The following is a 17,639-nucleotide window of genomic DNA, read 5'->3' as shown; positions in this document are numbered from 1 at the left end:
TTTTTTTTAAAACACTCTCTTACATCCTGCCATTGTGTGACATTGCCAAGGGCTGCTTTTAAATAGAAAATATTCCCCTTATATACAGCCAGTGCTTGGACTGACTCTAGCTACTTTTACACTGCCTGTTCAAGGTGGGAATATCGCACCATTATGCCACCTTGTCGTTCTGTATATAAGGTACAATTGCGGAATGCGGGGACAGAGTTGTCTTGCCTTTAAGAACCTATGGAGGTAGTAACAGCACCAAAACTGTCTCTGTATAAACAGGAAAGCTGGGAAGAAGGGACCATATGCAGGACTTGTTACTAGGGTTGCAACGGTATGAGATTTTTGAGGTACGATAACTGTATAAGAAAATATTGTGGATTCACAGTATCACAATTATTATCATCAGTTACAAAGTCCCTTACAGAAATGAAAACAGAAGGGCTTTTATTACTGTAATTTAAACTTGAAGCCATTTAAGAAGTATGTCTTAAAAGTCTCCCTTTTGAAAATAACTAAAGATTCTCTTGCATTTTTTTAATACATTTGATAAGCAAATGTATATGATATGATAACCGTCAGTTTCTATACCACAGCATAACGTAAAACTGGTATACCACTGCAGCCTTCGGTGCGGCGTTTTGACAATGTGTTATGTGTGCAACCCTCTGCAGGAGATTTTGCATTTAGCGGCTAACGCTAAGAAGAAGAGGAAGAATTGTTATTGTTTATAAAATGCTGCTGACGCATATGTTATATGTCACACTAGGCTTGGGCAGTATGTAATAGTTCACATCTTCCTGAAATTTCACCGGTTTATATGCTTTATGACACTACTTTTTTTCAGCTTTTCAGAGAAATGAATACAGAATAGAAACCCACAAAATGTTAAGAAAAGTAAGTCTTACACCAGTATTTCTCATTGTACAGAGAAATACAACTGTGCACCTTTTGAATTCAACTTTCTGTTGGTCACGGAAGATGGGCGAGGCTCAGTTGCCTCAGTAACTCATCATAAAGCACACTTCATTCAAATTCTAAAGAAACTAAATAAAACTTACCCAAACTGTCTTGGCTACTCTTGCTAGTGATCTAGTTAGTAAGAACTACTGTTCCAACAACCACCAGCCCTGGTTTGGTCAAAATAAATCCTTAATTCACCAACATAGAAGTAGAAAAACATTCAATAATTCCCCATAATCTCTCTCTGCCATTGCTGCTCGCCAGCTGTTTACAGTCCTGTAAGTCATCCTTCCACCACTAGGTGTCGCTCTGTCTTTCAGCTCAGCTGCTTGTTTCACTGGTAGAAACTGAAGACTGAGCTCTGATGGTGCGTGCTGTGGCCTGCATACGATAAGTATAATTAAAAGACAAGTGCCTGTATAAATTGTAATACTGTGATACTGCCCAAGCCTATGTCACCCTAGAGGTTGATGGCTGTGTTAAACGTCGCACCTCTTTTGGTCCCATGATGCTGGCATGCTATCACACACTTGAGCAGAATGATGGTGCCGTTGTTTGGTTCCGTCTAAACATGCAAAGGTGGCCCAAAGAAGGTACCTAGTAGTGGCCCTATAGCATGATCTCTGTGTAAAATTGTAATTTAGGTCTGGTCTGCGACACGTCTCGGACAGTCCACATGATGGAGGTGGCTCCTGATAGATTTCTGTTGCAGCGATGCAGCACACTCCACTCAGGGCTGCAGAGATATTACAATGTAGAGTACACTCAGACAATTGGTTGTGGATGAATAGAGGCTTGAGGCATAAAGAGTGAACGTACAATATGCCTTGCAAAACCAAACAGTAGCTCTGCTGAATACAATGCGGAGAGGACGGTAAAGCCACAGTGACTCACTTCTTAGCCCTCTAGGATGCCCTCATGCTTGGATGTAAACCCAGAGAAAATGCATCAGAAGACTATTATGACCACATAAGTATTGTACAGTAATGTGTGATTGCATGAACCGCAGCTTTAATATTCAAGCAAAGTCCTCTAAGAAAATACGTTCATGGCATCAGGCAGAAAATGGCACAGGACACAAGACCGAAGGAAACATAACTCAAATCATTTATACCACTCTGCCAATGATGGAGCAGTTTCAAGCCCAGAGCTTTCTGCAGAGAAAATAACAATGCAGAAATACACCGAGCGGTGCACTACACTCAACCACAAGGGAGGTCAAAGCTGAAGGCTAGAAAGAATTCATATTCAGGGAGCTATGAAATATGAGCTTTGTGTGCTGCCAAATTGATTTAGCTGTAAAAATTCTTTTCATTTTGTTCCATAAAGATGCTCATACTTTTACAGCTCTGCCGCCTATAGAAGCGGGGCTTCGATGATTTGCTTAGAATTTACAGCCAAGGTCATAATCAAAGCGGGTCTCTTTTTGCATGCTTAATGCCGCCTTGAAGAAGACTGGAATGGAAATCATCCTTTTCACTTCAAAAAGTCGGTAATTCTCTGCTACTCTGATTAGTTTAATGCTTGGATGGATAGGCCCTGCTCCCCGAGTAAAAAGAGAATACCAACCATAGATTTTTTAAATTCATCAGTCTGGTGCCCCATGAAGACTTGCTGTCTCCCACACAGGAGCTGATTTGTTAAAAACGGTGAAAGTAACCTTGATAGTGTCTGGAAGCATTTACCAGGATAAAATCTGTCTGGTTTGGGAATGAGATTTGGACACGACACACAACGTAAAGAGTGGACGACGCTGTGTGAGTCCTTCATCAATGAAGCTCTGTGCTGATTGTAAAACCACAGTGACTCACTTTAAATTTAGTGACACAGCCTGTAGATGTATCTCGTAAAATGTGTGCTGTCATTCCCATCGACAGCTCGTGGCGCAGAGCAGGAAGACTGGATATATTGTTGTCCCTGCTTCTTAGCTTCAGGACACTGTAAGCACTGATTGAATTATTCAAACAAATCAAAGTGACATGTTAATTATGACGTGCTGTAAAAAGCAGCATTGCTCTTTGTTGCATATGTGTGACATCATGTTCAGGAGCCAGCTCTGTGGAGTAATGCAAGTCAGTTGGTTCATACAGCGTATCTTGTTATATTGACCATTCCCCACATTATAAATAGAAGTCTGTTATGCATGACAGGAGGCGATTTTTTACATTTCTAGGTTATTTGGGAAATGCAGAAAATTGGCTAGTCAGGTTGGGGGTGGCTAATCTTTTTTTGATTGTGAGCAATATACAGAAAAATCACAGGCCAAGCATTTGTAAATGCGTAGTTTTCAACCAGTTATACAATAAGAAAATCTGTGTTTCTAGACAGGAAAAGCATATTTTCCATATAAAATTAATTTTCTATTAAAATGACCTTACTAAACAGTTTAATGGTTGAAATTAATTCTCTGTCATCCGTCTTTTCAGCTCCACCGCTGTGTTTACCAAGGTAAATGTTTTTATTGACTCATAATCAATCTTCATAGGTCAAGTAATGACGTCTAGAGTTTAAATTAAGTAGTGAAATGACAGGGCTTGCCAGAAGTAGGTGGTCAAGATGACAGCAACACTGTGTTTAAACTATTCTGTGCAATTTACAGTACAATTTGAAATATGCTCAAGAAATATACTAATTTACTTCCAAACATTTATCATGAGCCATTTAAAAAAATGGGCAGCGGGCCACAACTGGTCTGTGGGTCAAAGTCTGGCCACCCCCGGGCTTGGTAGTTAGAAGTGTTAGCTGAGAGGTAATAAAGGAGCTCCAACCTCCCAAAAACTTAAAACTGGATTTTTTTTTGGCCACTTGGGAGCAGCAGAGCACACTGTAAACACAACAAATTACATTTCAATTAACCCTCTGAGCACTGAGCCTCAGAGGGTTGTAATGCACATGTGAGCAAATGTTTGCCATTTTTTTTAGCAGAAGTTGAGCAACATAATTTCTTTGGAGTCATTTTGCTGGCCTGCTAAACTGATAAATGGAACTCCAATATTCACTCTCCTCTAAACTTTCTTTTTTCCTCTACCAACCTTTGAGAAAAAAAATCTGTCTCTTTATCCTCCAGATGTTCTCCTCGCTTCACAAGCTAGTTGCTAACTTTGTATGTCTGCCATTTGTTGTTGAGCTGGTAGTGTGGTGGTTTATTTAGAGTGATTTTGCTGAAAACAGCTGCCTGTTGCTGCTGGAAATAAGACTGGTGAGAGAATAGGTTGTGGGCTTGAAAACAAAATCATTCGGCCAAAAGAGAATAAAAAGGTCAGGTGAACCAACTAATGGGAGAGTATTGATTCATCACTACAGACCAACACACAGTCATGTGATCCAGTTTGAATACAAAAAAAAGTATTATGCACCTTTTTGACCCAAATTTGAGTGTTAATTAGGTGTGGGCAGTTTTTTTTTTTCCACATCTTTTTCGTGCCTGACATTTCACCGTGATATACAGTATGTCTGTTCCACCATTGCTGGCCGGCTTTTTACTAGTCTTACGATGTTATCCCCACCACTAGCAGTTACTACTTTTCTCAGCTCAGATGCGTGATCCACCAGTAGAGAGTGACCTCTGGTGGGGCATGTTGTGTCTCATCGCCTCAATACAGTATCAATGTATCAGTTTAATAGAAAGAGGAGCGCCCATCTTTCTGATGGTAATGAAAACAATACCATCAGGATTTCTACATACCCTAGTATTGTGTCATACTACCCAAACCTAGTGTTAATGTGGATTTTTTTAAATGTGAGAAATACGGCTTAGAATAGGTGATAGACTCTTTTCCCAATTCTCGTACATTTCCATCACTGCCGATCAAAGTTGATTGTAGCTGGAGCTGATTAACACCTGTGATTACTGCAGTCATTTGTCCTAGAAATGAATGCTGGTTGCACCCTTTCTTACCAAAGACAAAAGCCAGATGTTAGTGGTTTTTAGTGGGTTTTCTGTCCAGTGGGAACAAGCTTTAGTAGAGCTTTAAGCTTCTTTAACAGGAAATCAGCAAAGAGATGTTATACTTCTGTAAGACCTGTTTGATTGACAGGCGATCTTTGGAAAGTGCAGTGCAGAAACGCCACAGCAACGAGTGTTTACCTAAGCCTCAAAGAGCTCTAGGATTTTCATTTCTGAGATGCAAAATGGCCTCATTTGATCACATTACTTAAGAAGGAGGAATTGTTGTGTTCCCTCTTGAAGTTATATGTATTCTTGGCATTTAAATTCCTTCAGAGGACTTGCTGCAAAGGCCAACTGTCAGTCCACCTCCGACTTACAAATGTGGATAAAAATGCTCCACCCTCTTCTCCTCCTCCTCCTCCTCTCTGCACACACACCCCAACCCCAAAGCAATGTGGTTGACAAAGCAAGGAGGAGTTGCCACCTCTCTCTGACTGCACCACTGAACCGGAATGTGGTCCAGTGAGGAAATCCAGACATTTCCAAATTTATCGTTGAATAAACTGGCAACGTTGAGAGTGGCTGACAGGCCATTCATCGTGGCGGGCGCTGGCCCAATGGCATGCTTGGGCTGGGCTGCTGCGCTTTGATTTCCTGTCCTGGCCGCCATGACAGATGAGCTACAGAGAGGGTGGAGGCGATGCAGCCTCACACCACCACAAGGTTTCACCTCTCTGCCCACCAGTTCAACCCACACTGGTCACCGCTTCCGGGGCCCTTGGGGGGCCATGGGGGTGGAAGTGGTGGAGAGCTGGTCATGGAGAGTGATGAGTGCTTTGAATCTATAAATGGTGAGAAGTAAACCCAAAAAAATAAAGTGTAAACAAGCTGATGGAATGATAAAAAGGCAGTTGTGGTCAGAAATACTTTTACAACAGCTCAGTGGTCAAAGCTGCCAGTTCCAAAGGAGGATTTTAGTCGGATTTGAAGACTACAAGTATGGATTAAAAAATACTACATGCTTCATTCTTAAAATTCTGCTCAGAGCTGGAAAGACGAGTGAGCGACATACAGAGAATGTCAAAGCTCAAGTCAGATCCAGAGGTTTTATCCAGGCCAAATCCAGCCATATCTATTTACACTCGGAATATCAAGGGTAGTAAAGTTCACAAGAGATTGATTGAACAATTTTGCACAATAACACTCTAATGAGATCATTTTCAGATGAAATGGAGTCAATAATAAATGGCTGAGGGGAAGAGGAGGGTTTGCTGGAGCTGCTTAGATAATATGCAGAGGCTTGAGAGACAGTTAAGGGGCAGCAGTAAGAGGCTAGCGAAAGCAGCATTTTGTGAGAAAACACAGCAAATTAAAAGCAAAGGGAGCACATTTCAGTGCACAGGCAGTTCATTTTTCACATCAGTGTCTACTTTTGTTCCCGGCAAGCTGCCAAAGACATTGATGTAGGCACTATCCCTCCTCCACAGCGGTAATTATGCTGCTGGCCAACGCTTGATTAAAAGATCTAATCTGCAAACTTAGTGTTCAACATCTCCCAACAAGTTCCAATGCTTTAAGCCTGCTCTCCGTGTGCCTGTGACGGCACCGGAATCCGAAATGTTTTGACATGGACAGCAGCCAATGAAGTGCAGGGGAACATCCTTTTGCTTTCTATTCTGTGTCAGGGTGAAGGTGTAATTGCACCAGTGGATGTATTATTCAAGAGCAAAGCACGGCATGGGTGGATATAGCCTTAACCTGAGTGAAATTATAAAAGCTTTGAAGGCAGGGAGTCAGGCCTTCTCGTGTCTGCCCCGGGAATTAAAACAAGCAAACTGCCTTTTCACCTGAAGCTCAATTGTGGCTTCACGAAATTCTTATTCCGCAAGGTAGCCTGCATCAGAATAAGGAAAAAGCATTTAACAAGGTTATGTATAAAAATTACTGTAAGAATATGTGTTCTACAATATGGTACAGACTCCTGGTAACATTATAGCTGCTCAATATCATACACTCACTACAAAATAATATTATAGAGATGCCAAATCAGATTACAAAACGCCTTAAGGTGCAACAAGGTCACCATAAATTGACTGGAGATGATCACAGACACATTACAAGTCCCTGCAGGGAGGTTTTATTGCACATTATAGGGATTTTTTTTCCTCCGGATCACAGGATGTGACCACACCATGTGCAGCTGCATCCCAATAAGAAGCCCTCAGAGACAAAACGGTGCTGCTGACAAAGTGATAAACAAGCTCCAAGTGTCCTTACCCTCTCTGAGCAGATGGGAGTAGATGAGCCAGAGGAGCAGCAGGCAGCAGAGTGACGCACCTCCACCTGCGGAGAGCGTCTTCACTCCAGACTGCATCCTCCTGCACCTTCAGCCTCTCTTTTTTCTTTTTTTTAGATTATCCCAAACTTTGAACGCTCGTGCTCGCTCAGATGTCAAGCAGATCAGCGGGACAGTGGCTAATCCAGTGGCGTCTCCACAGCCTGTCGTCGGCATCCATTTTGAGGTTATAATAGGAGAGGGACTGATAGTAATCCCCCCTTTGCCTTTTCAAATTCCCTCGGTGAGCCGCATATCCATCCAGGCTTCTCTGTACGCGCGCATACACACACACACACAGAGTACAATGTCACCAGATCTGGCCAAGTTTACGCAGCTGCGGGGTTCAGGAGCTGGAACTCACTGGCGGGTTTCTGCAATAAAACTGTTGTAGCCTGGATGAAAAGGAGTAAGCAGGCAGTCCTCCTCACACACACGGAGATGCTGATGATGCTGGTAGTAAATTCAGCCGCTCAACATTCCCCCGAACGCCGCTGTCACCTCTTCTCTGTCCTCCTCTGCGCTCCGCACGGTTATCATTCCCGACCAACTTCTGCAGCGAGCGCGGCTCTGTGTCACTCTTCTACAGAGAAACGCGCAAGTTAACCCAGGCGGACATGACGAACATACCAATCACAACGGGAAAACTTGTCCGAAAAAACAAAACAGAAAACGCTCCCACGTCCATAAACGCCGGCTTTTGGGATGGAAACAGCCGAAGGCGCAAATGCGTCATATGTACACACATATGCGCTGCAGCTCAAGCAAATGTCACGTCAAAACAAGAGCGGCGGCTCTCATGCAGCGCACAGCCGCTGGACAAAACGCACTCCGGAGCGCGTCGATGCGGGCGGTGTGGTGAAGTTGGACACACTTGTCACCTGTATGAGCCTTAGTAGAGGCTGTGGGAAATTTGTCACGAGGCAAAAAAAAATAGCTCCCCCTCCTAGCAAAGTCAAGTGTTGGTTACAGATGAGTGTGTTAACCCAGCCTTATTCTGTCCCGCTCGGCTCCATTTGCATGCAGGCGACGCCGGAGAAGAGGATTTCCTCCTTTCAATGCATGGAAAGAAATGCTGCTGCTGCGCCTCCTGCCGCTGCTGCTGCACCCTGAGTTGCCTTGAGTTACAATGTTTCCATCTGCTCTCTCTCTCTTTCTCTCTCCATCTCTCTCCCGCACACACGCATGCACACAGTGCCCCAATTCCTCCCGCAAAGTGAGTAAAAAACTTTGAGCTCCCAGGCTATAAATCCCAAACTGTACATGATGATGCTTATTTATACACAGTAAGATGTCCCGTCTGCGCCCACAGGGAGACACAAAGCAGCCCCCCCATTCTGACATGCTACTTTTTCCCATTTTTTAATGCCCTCTTTCATAGTGGAACACGCCCTTGAGGGCTGCATGGTCTGAGGACTACAGTTAACATTTAGCACACTGGCATTCTGGGAAAATGTGAGAGGTCTGTTCTTTCAGAGGGCTGGTGCTATGAGATGTGCTGTGCGGTGTCTCGGAGCTCTTTAAAGCAGAACTTATATTTTTATATACCGCCTAATATCACATGGAGTGTGATCAGATTCTATCTTTCAGTGTTTTCTGTACTCACTGCCTAGCGGCCTGGCTTCAGTCCTATGCACAGTACCACATTTGTTACCTCTATAGTTTTAAAGAGTAACTAAACCCTTGTAATTTTGGCTTGAGTGCTCCTCCCTGGAATGTAAAAAAGTATTAAAAATGGCCAGGGCTTCGAGGGGGCTAAGACACATCCAGTCACCCGATCATGCCGCATCTCGATCCACAGCACCTCTGTGGCCCCTCCACACACACAAAATAAAATCATTCCAAACTGTAGACGATATTTGACAGTTGAATATCACTGTAATGTTTTAAGAAAAACATTTCTTGCATCCAAGCAACACATTCTCATCAAAGTCGTCACATGTTCCCACTTTGCAGTGGACTTCCATGACTACATATTATGTTTTAGGAATATTTTTGCATCTGTTCTTTTTCTTCCGGAATTCCGCTACAGTGATGTCAACAAATGTCCATGATGGGATGATACAATACGTGGTTATGTTTAGACAAGATAAGAACATGGCAACCAATGCCAGAATGTCACCAAACATACATGCATCACATTCAGATGGGATGCAAACACAAGACTCCTGCATGAAAGTCCAGAGTCTGTTGGACCCATTCACCGCCCCTCCCTCCTACCTTATAGGCGCCTTCATGCTCCTTGTATTACATTGTTACTGGCAGCACTTGAATCTGACGCCATACTGTGGCGTATCATGCACACGCGTCAGGTTCCATCCAGCCACTTTCTGGCTGACGGCTTCCGTCTGTGTATCAGGCTGATGTGGCCCGGCCGTCCGACTGTGTGGCAGTGCATAATAACTATACAACCGAACATGTCTAGTCACGTTCTCTGGATGCCGTTTAGGGGCGTATCATGCATACGCAATAGGTGCCTTTTGGCATGGGAATCATACGCATTTGATGAGTTCAGAACATGCTGGTTCTTTAATATGGTAATTTTAATTTATTTTTACAAAATGACAAAGTATAAAATAACAGACCCTCTCTGTAATCTTTTTGGCCTTGTTGCTGTCTTCAGGGCATTTCTCTGTTCCTGTAAGAGAGTATTCTCAAGCGTTTTTTTGCTTTGGTACAGCTTGATTTAGCTGAATGAACTGTGTTCCACTGAGTGTTTATTTTGGTCGTCAAGGCTTTTGTTGCATCTGATGACTGTGGCAAACTGCTGTCTGACTCTCCACAGCCTGCAGTGAAACACCATGTGCCAAAGAAAATCCTGTCAGCTGCCTGCGGTTTGAAAATGACCTGTCTAATAAATAACAATGTGTAATGACGGGTGATGTTCATTCTGATTTTTAAAAAAAAAAAATTGAAAATGAGGGTCTCCCTCAATTGATTTTCCATGTCTTAACTATATGTTTGAATGACATGTGCAAATACGTGCACACATTGGAGCATGCTTCCCTCAGTGTGTGTGTGTGTGTGTGTGTGTGTGTGTGTGTGTGTGTGTGTGCGTGAGCGTGAGAGGGAGAGCGAGAGAGAGAGAGAGCTAAAGCCTCACAGATGCCAGTCTATCTTCTGAAAGAGCACCATTTAAGACTCCCTTGCCACTCGAGGACCATTACTATAACTCACCCCTCCCTCACACACACATACACCAAATTCCATGACCAGTGAATGTGCACTTTATTAGCAGATGGAGAAGTCCCCCCCGTGCACTGCTTTGCTATCAGCCTTTCACTGAATGGCTTTTATGATGACGTATTGGCCTGGGCCGCGGCCTGTCACATCATCACTGTAATATATGAAAAATGACTGGGCCTCACACTGCACAGACTCTGCATTTGTTGAGTATTAAAGGGATACTTTCCCGATTTTCCACCTTAAGGCTTACAACCTGCTGATCTCTACTGCATTATTGTAACCAGCTGCAGCAGCTTATGCTACCTAGGCGATGGCGAAGGGAGAGTTCAGCTGCTGAGATTTGTTTTCTTCTCTCGTCTGTACCTTGGCTCAACCAGCTATCAGATTCAAGAACCACGTTTCAGTCTGTCACGGTGACGTCCCAGCAGGGGTTGCAGTGTAATTAATCTTAATCCATCACTGTGACTGACAGAGGTGTAAAAATTCTGCCAGTTTATTTTTTACCCCTCACACTTATTTTCATGTTTACCTATAATATATAGACTTATTTTTAATTGCAGTTGGGCATGTGTGGATTGTAATCATAGTAATGGCGCTGTGTGCACTTTAAAAAAGCTGTGCTAGACAAAAAAAAAGAAAAAGATTAAAAATAGTGATGCATTCATGCTGGATGTTTGTGAAAATGCTTTATAACTGTCTACATGGGATTATCATATTTTACTCAAGGTGTCGATTTATGCTGCTGTTGTTTGGATGTCATTTTCATCACTGTTTTGTGCCAGTGGTGCAAACTAAATAAGTACATTTTGTTTTTTTCCTTTTTTACAATTTTAATTTTTAAATAGACAACGAAAGATGATGAAACAAACATAATCCACAATATAACTGGAGAAATCTACCTAACAAAAAAAGTGCATTTTCTTAGGCAGCTGATTGCAATTAGGCTATGGGGCACTTCATGCATGTATCCTATTTCCATTATGTGCTACTGTTCTTGATACATTTTGGTACATTTATCTGTCAATTTTAGTTAAGAAAAAAGTTCAAGTTGTAACTTGCAAAACAGATCAGCATGTAAAATAGCACAGCTATAGATTAAACTAGGCAACAGTATGATGTATTAAAAACTTTTCCATCTTGAGAAATGCAACAGTATAACAAATGACTTAAAGAGGCTCATTCTGCTGCACAATTAGTACTTTTATATTTGACACCTCAGTGCATTTTATTGCATATACTTCTATAACTTTACATAAAGTGGCTATGATAAATATTTTTATCATATTTATATATTATCAAATCACATGATAAACTCCAAGAATCACAGAACAGAGCTGGTTACAACCAGCTCTGTTCTGTGATTCAACCAAGTCATCCCTACTAAATGACCAGCACCAAAAATCTGAAAAACAAAATTTAGAACAAGTTGGTAAACATACCAGAGCAATTAGTTGGTAAAAAAAAAAAAAAAGGAAGTTATTATTCTAAGTTATTGGTGGAGATCAAGACAGAGCCATGAGGAGAGTGAATATTGGACTTTGATCAGGTGGAAATAGGACTCAAAAACTAATAAAGTTGCTTCAGAACTATTGGATGTGTATTAAGCAACTGTTTGCTAACAAGTTTAACAACAAAACATGATAATATGTTGGTGCTGTGGCCACAGCCTGTTCTTGCTGCTCCCCAAGTGGCCAAAAATTAATTAGCAGAAGATTATTAATGTAGAACTTTTACTTTTGATAGAGTATCGTATACTGATGTATTGCTATTTTTTGATGTTTATGTCAGCAGTTTTATTTTGGCATCACTGGGAAAAAGTCCAATAATTACCTTATATCTGCATATTGTAATTCAAGTGGACTGAGAGTAGTTTGTTTAAGCCACCAGTGTTTCGGTTCTCTCGTTTGCTTCTAAGGCTCTCTGCCTCTCAGACACACACACACACACACACACACACACACACACACACACACACACACACAAAACAGGGCTTTTGCAGAGCTCCAGACCATGATTTAGTCACACTTTGTGACCATTTGCACTACTTTGATTTGTGAGTACGATTAAGAGAGAGCCGTTACTTTGTTTCCAGCTTACAGAAAAGAAATCAAGTTTAAGGGCGCTGCGGTAACAGTCTAACTTAATGTGAGGTAGTGGCGGTAGTGTGAGCGGGTGAGGTGTGTGTTTGTATTTGCTACGATTGCAACTATTTAGTCACATTTTGCAACCACATAGCAACAGTGTGACTTTTAAATACTAGTAATGAACTGGAGAGCTTTTAGTTTGTTGCCTGCTCACAGTGAATGAATGAATGAATCATCATGGTTAAAGGTGTTGCGGTATCTGTTAAACTCTCTGCTAACATGAACATCCAGTTGTTGACTGGAAACTTCAAGTCCACAGCAAAGACACAACCACTTCCTGCCTGAGACGAGCCTGGTCCCTCAAATTAAAAGCACCATAGGTCCCGCTTTGATTAATGAGAACAATACTTTTTAAAATTTCATTATAAAAATACTTTATTTAACTTCTTTATAACCATATTTTATTAAATGTTGTAACAGTAGTGTATTGGACTTTACTATTTGGCAGTAGCTACTTCAACTTAACTGTAACTGCAATATATTCAACAATTTTGTATTTTAGTAGTTAATATTAGTTTAAAGGACATTTTAAAAATATTGAGATTTATGTTGTGTATAGCCTTAAAATATTGCAATATTATTTTAAAAGCCATATTGCCCAGCCCTAAGTGAGAGGGAACTAGACTTCTGCACCTTTTCTTGGCTCTGTTTTCAGAATTTAGAAAATCTAGCCTGTGAGAAAGTGTTGCCAGTAGTTTCGCCTGTAACCAATGAATTCGAAGTGCTACAGCTGCCGACTGAAGGTCCATCCTCACAGCCGCTCCCTGCCCTCTCCCTGGGGAAATAGTCCACAGTGGTAAGGAGGCAGGTTGCAGGACCATGGGGTGTGGTAGAAAGCTAATTCCTGAACCACTTGTGGTCTAAAAGAGATAGATAATGAAATTACTTTAAAGAAAGCAGTGTATGGAGGAAGGTGTATCTTGACATTCTGCTGCCCCCCTTCCAGATACTCACATACCACAACTTGAGGTAAAAGTTATTGGTTTGTGTGCTGTGCTTTTATTGTATCTTTGCCTGCACAGTTGTATCAGAGCAGAATGAGGTAAATGTCACAGATACATACCGACTTGCGCATTTGGTTTAGCAGCTGTGAAGTTGCTTTTTGAAGTTGTGAAGTCTCATGTTGTGCTATTTTGTCAGTCTTTTTGTTTGTTAGAGCATTTTGGCTCTAACGCAGTTTAGTTACACTTTTACCACAGCAGGTAAAGCACTCGGTGAAACAGGATGAAATCAATGATGGCTGAATTCCATTCAGCTGCCTCAGTTACAGAGTCCTGTTTTTTTCATGCTGACTCACTGTTACACCGTCATGACTTACTGCAACACTGAATAGAACAGAAATGAACAAATATAATTAATGTTATTAGTAACATCTGTACTCATCCTTCCTGGGACAAGTTGAGAAAGGCCTAATTTGCGAAATTATACTATGCGTATTATACTGTCAGGCTAGCAATTTTGACATTTGTCAGAATGAGCGACAGCATTTGAAATGATCCGGCACTGCTTTTAAATTTGGTCAACATCCATCACTGCTTTTAAATTTGGTCAACATCCATCACTGCTTTTAAATTTTTATGTCCTAGTATGATAAACCTATGCATCATGATAAAGATGCCATAACAGATTGTTGAAGCCAAAGCTAATTTTTAGGAGGTAATACTACAAAGTGAGATAGTTTGATGCAGCTGCACATGGAACAGATGGAACAATAAAGACTGAAGTTAGCTGACATCAGTGCAGAGGGAATTCTCATGTGACAGCAAAGGACTGAAAACCTTGATATGTAAATTTAAAAAACAAGTATTACTAACAAGAATAACAGAGCAGTTGACTAAGGGTTGCATTTATTAATTTGTCAGAAGCTTTTGTCCAAAGCAAGTACAGATGAGGAACAGTCCAAACAAGCCATAGCAATTCAAGGAAAAGCCTTTCATCATAGTTCCATGTTCCAGCTGACATACAATGAACAATAACGCCCACGATGATGGCATTGTACCTTTCTGTGAACCACTGACAAGTCATATGTGCTTTTTATTCATATCATATCACTGTTGCATGTGAGGTAGTGAAGGAGCTGACTATATCATTTGGAGGTGGAGGGGATGGTGGATGGCATGACACTATGACAAGATACTTGCCAAGACATTTTTGGGTTTCCCGTCAGAATAGTGCCACAAAAAGGGGTTGTTTTTTTTTATCAAGACATTGCTGAGTTTCATGCCAGGATTTTGCCACCAAAACAATTTCTGTAAGTCAAACAATGACCTTTTCTAACCATAACCAAGTTATTTTTGTGCCTAAAGCTAACCACATGTTAACCAAGGGTAGAGGTAAAAAAACCCCAATAAAGCAAAGTATCATGATATTTTGCATTGCAAAATTGTATCAATACACGGACTGAAAATACTGATTCTTTATTATATACATTTCTCATTTTGCAAATACAAATTAAACCTTTGGTAGCCTATGATAAAATAAGTTTGTTCTGTCCGTTAGATACTCTTTGCTGCATTTAAAATGAAGTCCTAATAAGAAATTTATCTTATTCGATAAAAACAGATGTGGACAAAGTTCAACATAATTTGCAAATGTCAAAAGGTCAGTCAGTCATTTTCTGTAACCGCTTGTCCTTGTAAGGGTCACGGGGGGGCTGGAGCCAATCCCAGCTGTCAGCGGGCGGAAGGCGGGGTACACCCTGGACAGGTCGCCAGACTATCGCAGGGCCGACATGTACAGACAGACAACCATACACGCTCACAGTCACACCTAAGGGCAATTTAGAGTCACCAATCAACCTGAGCTGCATGTCTTTGGACTGTGGGAGGAAGCTGGAGACCCCGGAAAGAACCCACACAGACACGGGGAGAACATGCAAACTCTGCACAGAAGGGCCCCCGCCTGTGGCCTGAACTCCGTTCCAATGGGGATTCGAACCAGGGACTGCTGTGAGGCAACAGTGCTAACCACGACGCCACCATGCCGCCCATGTCAAAAGGTAATAATGGCAATATTTGTTATTGCAATTCCCAGCATATCACAAAATGTGTAAAGCGTAATAATATTGTATCATGACTTAAACATAATAATATTGGATTGTTGGGCCTCTGGTGATTCCCACCCTTAAAGTCAACCTCAGCATTATTGAAACTTAAAGAAATGTAACGTTTCAACATATCCCTTACAAACTGTCAGCCTTAACCTGTTAAGGGCCGTACATAACATTTTATTTTTTCTTTAATTTCTTAATCGTCGGCTAACATTCCCATCTTTAAGAGGCTGTACCGAGCTAAGTTTTAAGCTAGATTGATGAAACTGGTATGATATGATAATGGGAGACCTCAAGAATCTATTTATACGCCATGCTTGCTTCTTACAAAGTAGGGTTAATAGTGCACCAAGTTAGGATAAGTTTTGGCAATGGAAAAAGGGCATGGTCATTTCACAAGGTTCCCTTGAGCTCTGACCTTGAGATGTCTTTTTTTAAAGACATTTCTATTGAAAGATAAATGGAAATCACACACTGTTACAACTGAAACAGTATTTTTACTTCCTTTTTTTTACCTCAAGATATCTGAATGCAAATGGGTTGTCTGTTCTGCAGACATGCCAACTTGCCAACAATTTTGACTTCATAACTGTTTTGAAATGAAAAAAAATGTAATTGAAAATGTGAATAATCGCGAATAGCTATTGGAATTCTGTAAGTAATGATGTTTTTTAAAAATTAATCGTTTAACAGCCCTAGTACAGTGCTTTGCAGAAAAGTACGTCATCATTTATTATGGCGATTGGACTGACACTAAATGTACTTCACCAGATAAAGCACAATCCTTATTTTCATCTGTTGTGTTGGTTGTGTGTATAACGCACAAATAACAATAAAAAATGATAAATGATGAAGTACCTACAATATTGTAAGTGAATAGTCATTAAAGAGGGAAGGGAGAGAGAGAGAAAGAATGTATTATATTTTAAGGTCAAAAGCTGCATGTTTGCATATAACCCCAAATCTTGTATTATACCAGTTGTTTTGTACATACAGTATACTACAAAGTCTTTGTTCAGCTGCTGTGTATTATAGAGCATGAAATGCCTGCTGTGTTTCCACATCTAACAAGTAAGCAGAAACGTGCTGTTGTAGGCAGAGCTGATATGTGTATGTGTGTGTTTGTAGCTCAAGTTCGGATATGTGGACTGTAGAGAGCAGCGCTCGGTCAGCTTCAAAACATCAGCCGTAGATCTGCAGGGATTCAGTGTCTTGCTCAAGGGCTTTTCAGCAGGGATGCAGTTGTTTGAACCCAAGACTGAGAACCTAGAATTCAAACTCAAAGTACAAATCTTGTTCATGTTTTCACTGTCCACCAGCTACCTCTGCATACTGCAGCTAATTTGTTGCTTTTGTTCATTATGCCTGTTCACTAGTTTCCACATAAACATGGTTTTACAGGAACAGGTGGAGAATTAGTTACAGTTAATTTGCAACATTTGTCAAATCATTGGGGGGAAAGAAAAGCAAATTAGGACACCCCAAATGTATGAGCATGAGCATTAGGATACGCAGGCGTTTCAGGAGTATGATTTGTTAGCTTATATCAAACCAAGACAAGCCAGGGCCATGTGTGCCCACAACTCCAATCCTTATTTTCCAGCCACCGGCTGTTCACACGCTTTGCTTACATGCCAGAGAGGAAAATAGTGCCTCCGAGCATCTGTTCAAATGGTCCTTTCTGCTGCAATATACTGAAACAGTGGGCAGTTACTTCCACTACTGTAGCTACTGCTTAGTCATCACTTCAAAGTTTGATTTTAAGGAACTTAAAAGATGGATTTCCTGTGGAGTTGTACTTTGAGCAACAAGCACTCATCGCAAGAATGCTTGAAAGGTGGCTCTGAGAAGTTTGCAGTACTTGTTTGTGGACGACCATGGCTGTTTTCTGCTTAGATTCTCAGCTTGCAGTGTTGACTTCAAAGTGGAAAAATAATTATCAAAATGTCATCCCAACCCACTCCTGGAGCATTGTCTACTCCCTCATTGTGCTTCTGTATGCTCACTACTGATGTTAAAACACTGATATTTTTACGTTTGCTAAATGGAAGCTGTTTGAAGAAATTTCATTTGATGCTAACATGA

The 17,639-nt window shown here is 41.2% G+C and overlaps 1 protein-coding gene and 1 long non-coding RNA gene across 3 annotated transcripts in view; one reads left to right on the top strand and one right to left on the bottom strand.

Annotated features, from left to right (window-relative positions):
* The window catches only part of tafa5l (TAFA chemokine like family member 5, like), a 71,791-nt gene extending 63,434 nt beyond the window's left edge, over positions 1–8,357 (bottom strand). The window contains exon 1 of one of the 2 annotated variants that reach the window (XM_042492143.2): positions 7,118–8,357. In XM_042492143.2, the coding sequence (XP_042348077.1) occupies positions 7,118–7,214 (97 nt within the window). In that variant the 5' untranslated portion in view covers positions 7,215–8,357. The remainder of the gene's footprint in view (positions 1–7,117) is intronic. The other variant, XM_042492142.2, reaches the window with a different exon arrangement.
* Positions 1–16,236, top strand: part of LOC148188779 (uncharacterized) — a 123,914-nt gene extending 107,678 nt beyond the window's left edge. Inside the window, exon 4 of the long non-coding RNA XR_015777565.1 lies at positions 15,146–16,236. This is a non-coding gene — a long non-coding RNA (uncharacterized LOC148188779). The remainder of the gene's footprint in view (positions 1–15,145) is intronic.
* Positions 16,237–17,639: the final 1,403 nt, after the last annotated feature.

The sequence above is a fragment of the Plectropomus leopardus genome, chromosome 9 (assembly GCF_026936395.1).
Source record: "Plectropomus leopardus strain MGB_pleo_1.0 chromosome 9, ASM2693639v1, whole genome shotgun sequence".
Classification (NCBI taxonomy): domain Eukaryota; kingdom Metazoa; phylum Chordata; class Actinopteri; order Perciformes; family Serranidae; genus Plectropomus; species Plectropomus leopardus.
Note: the sequence above shows the minus strand (reverse complement) of the source record. Positions and strands in the feature narration are given on the sequence as shown.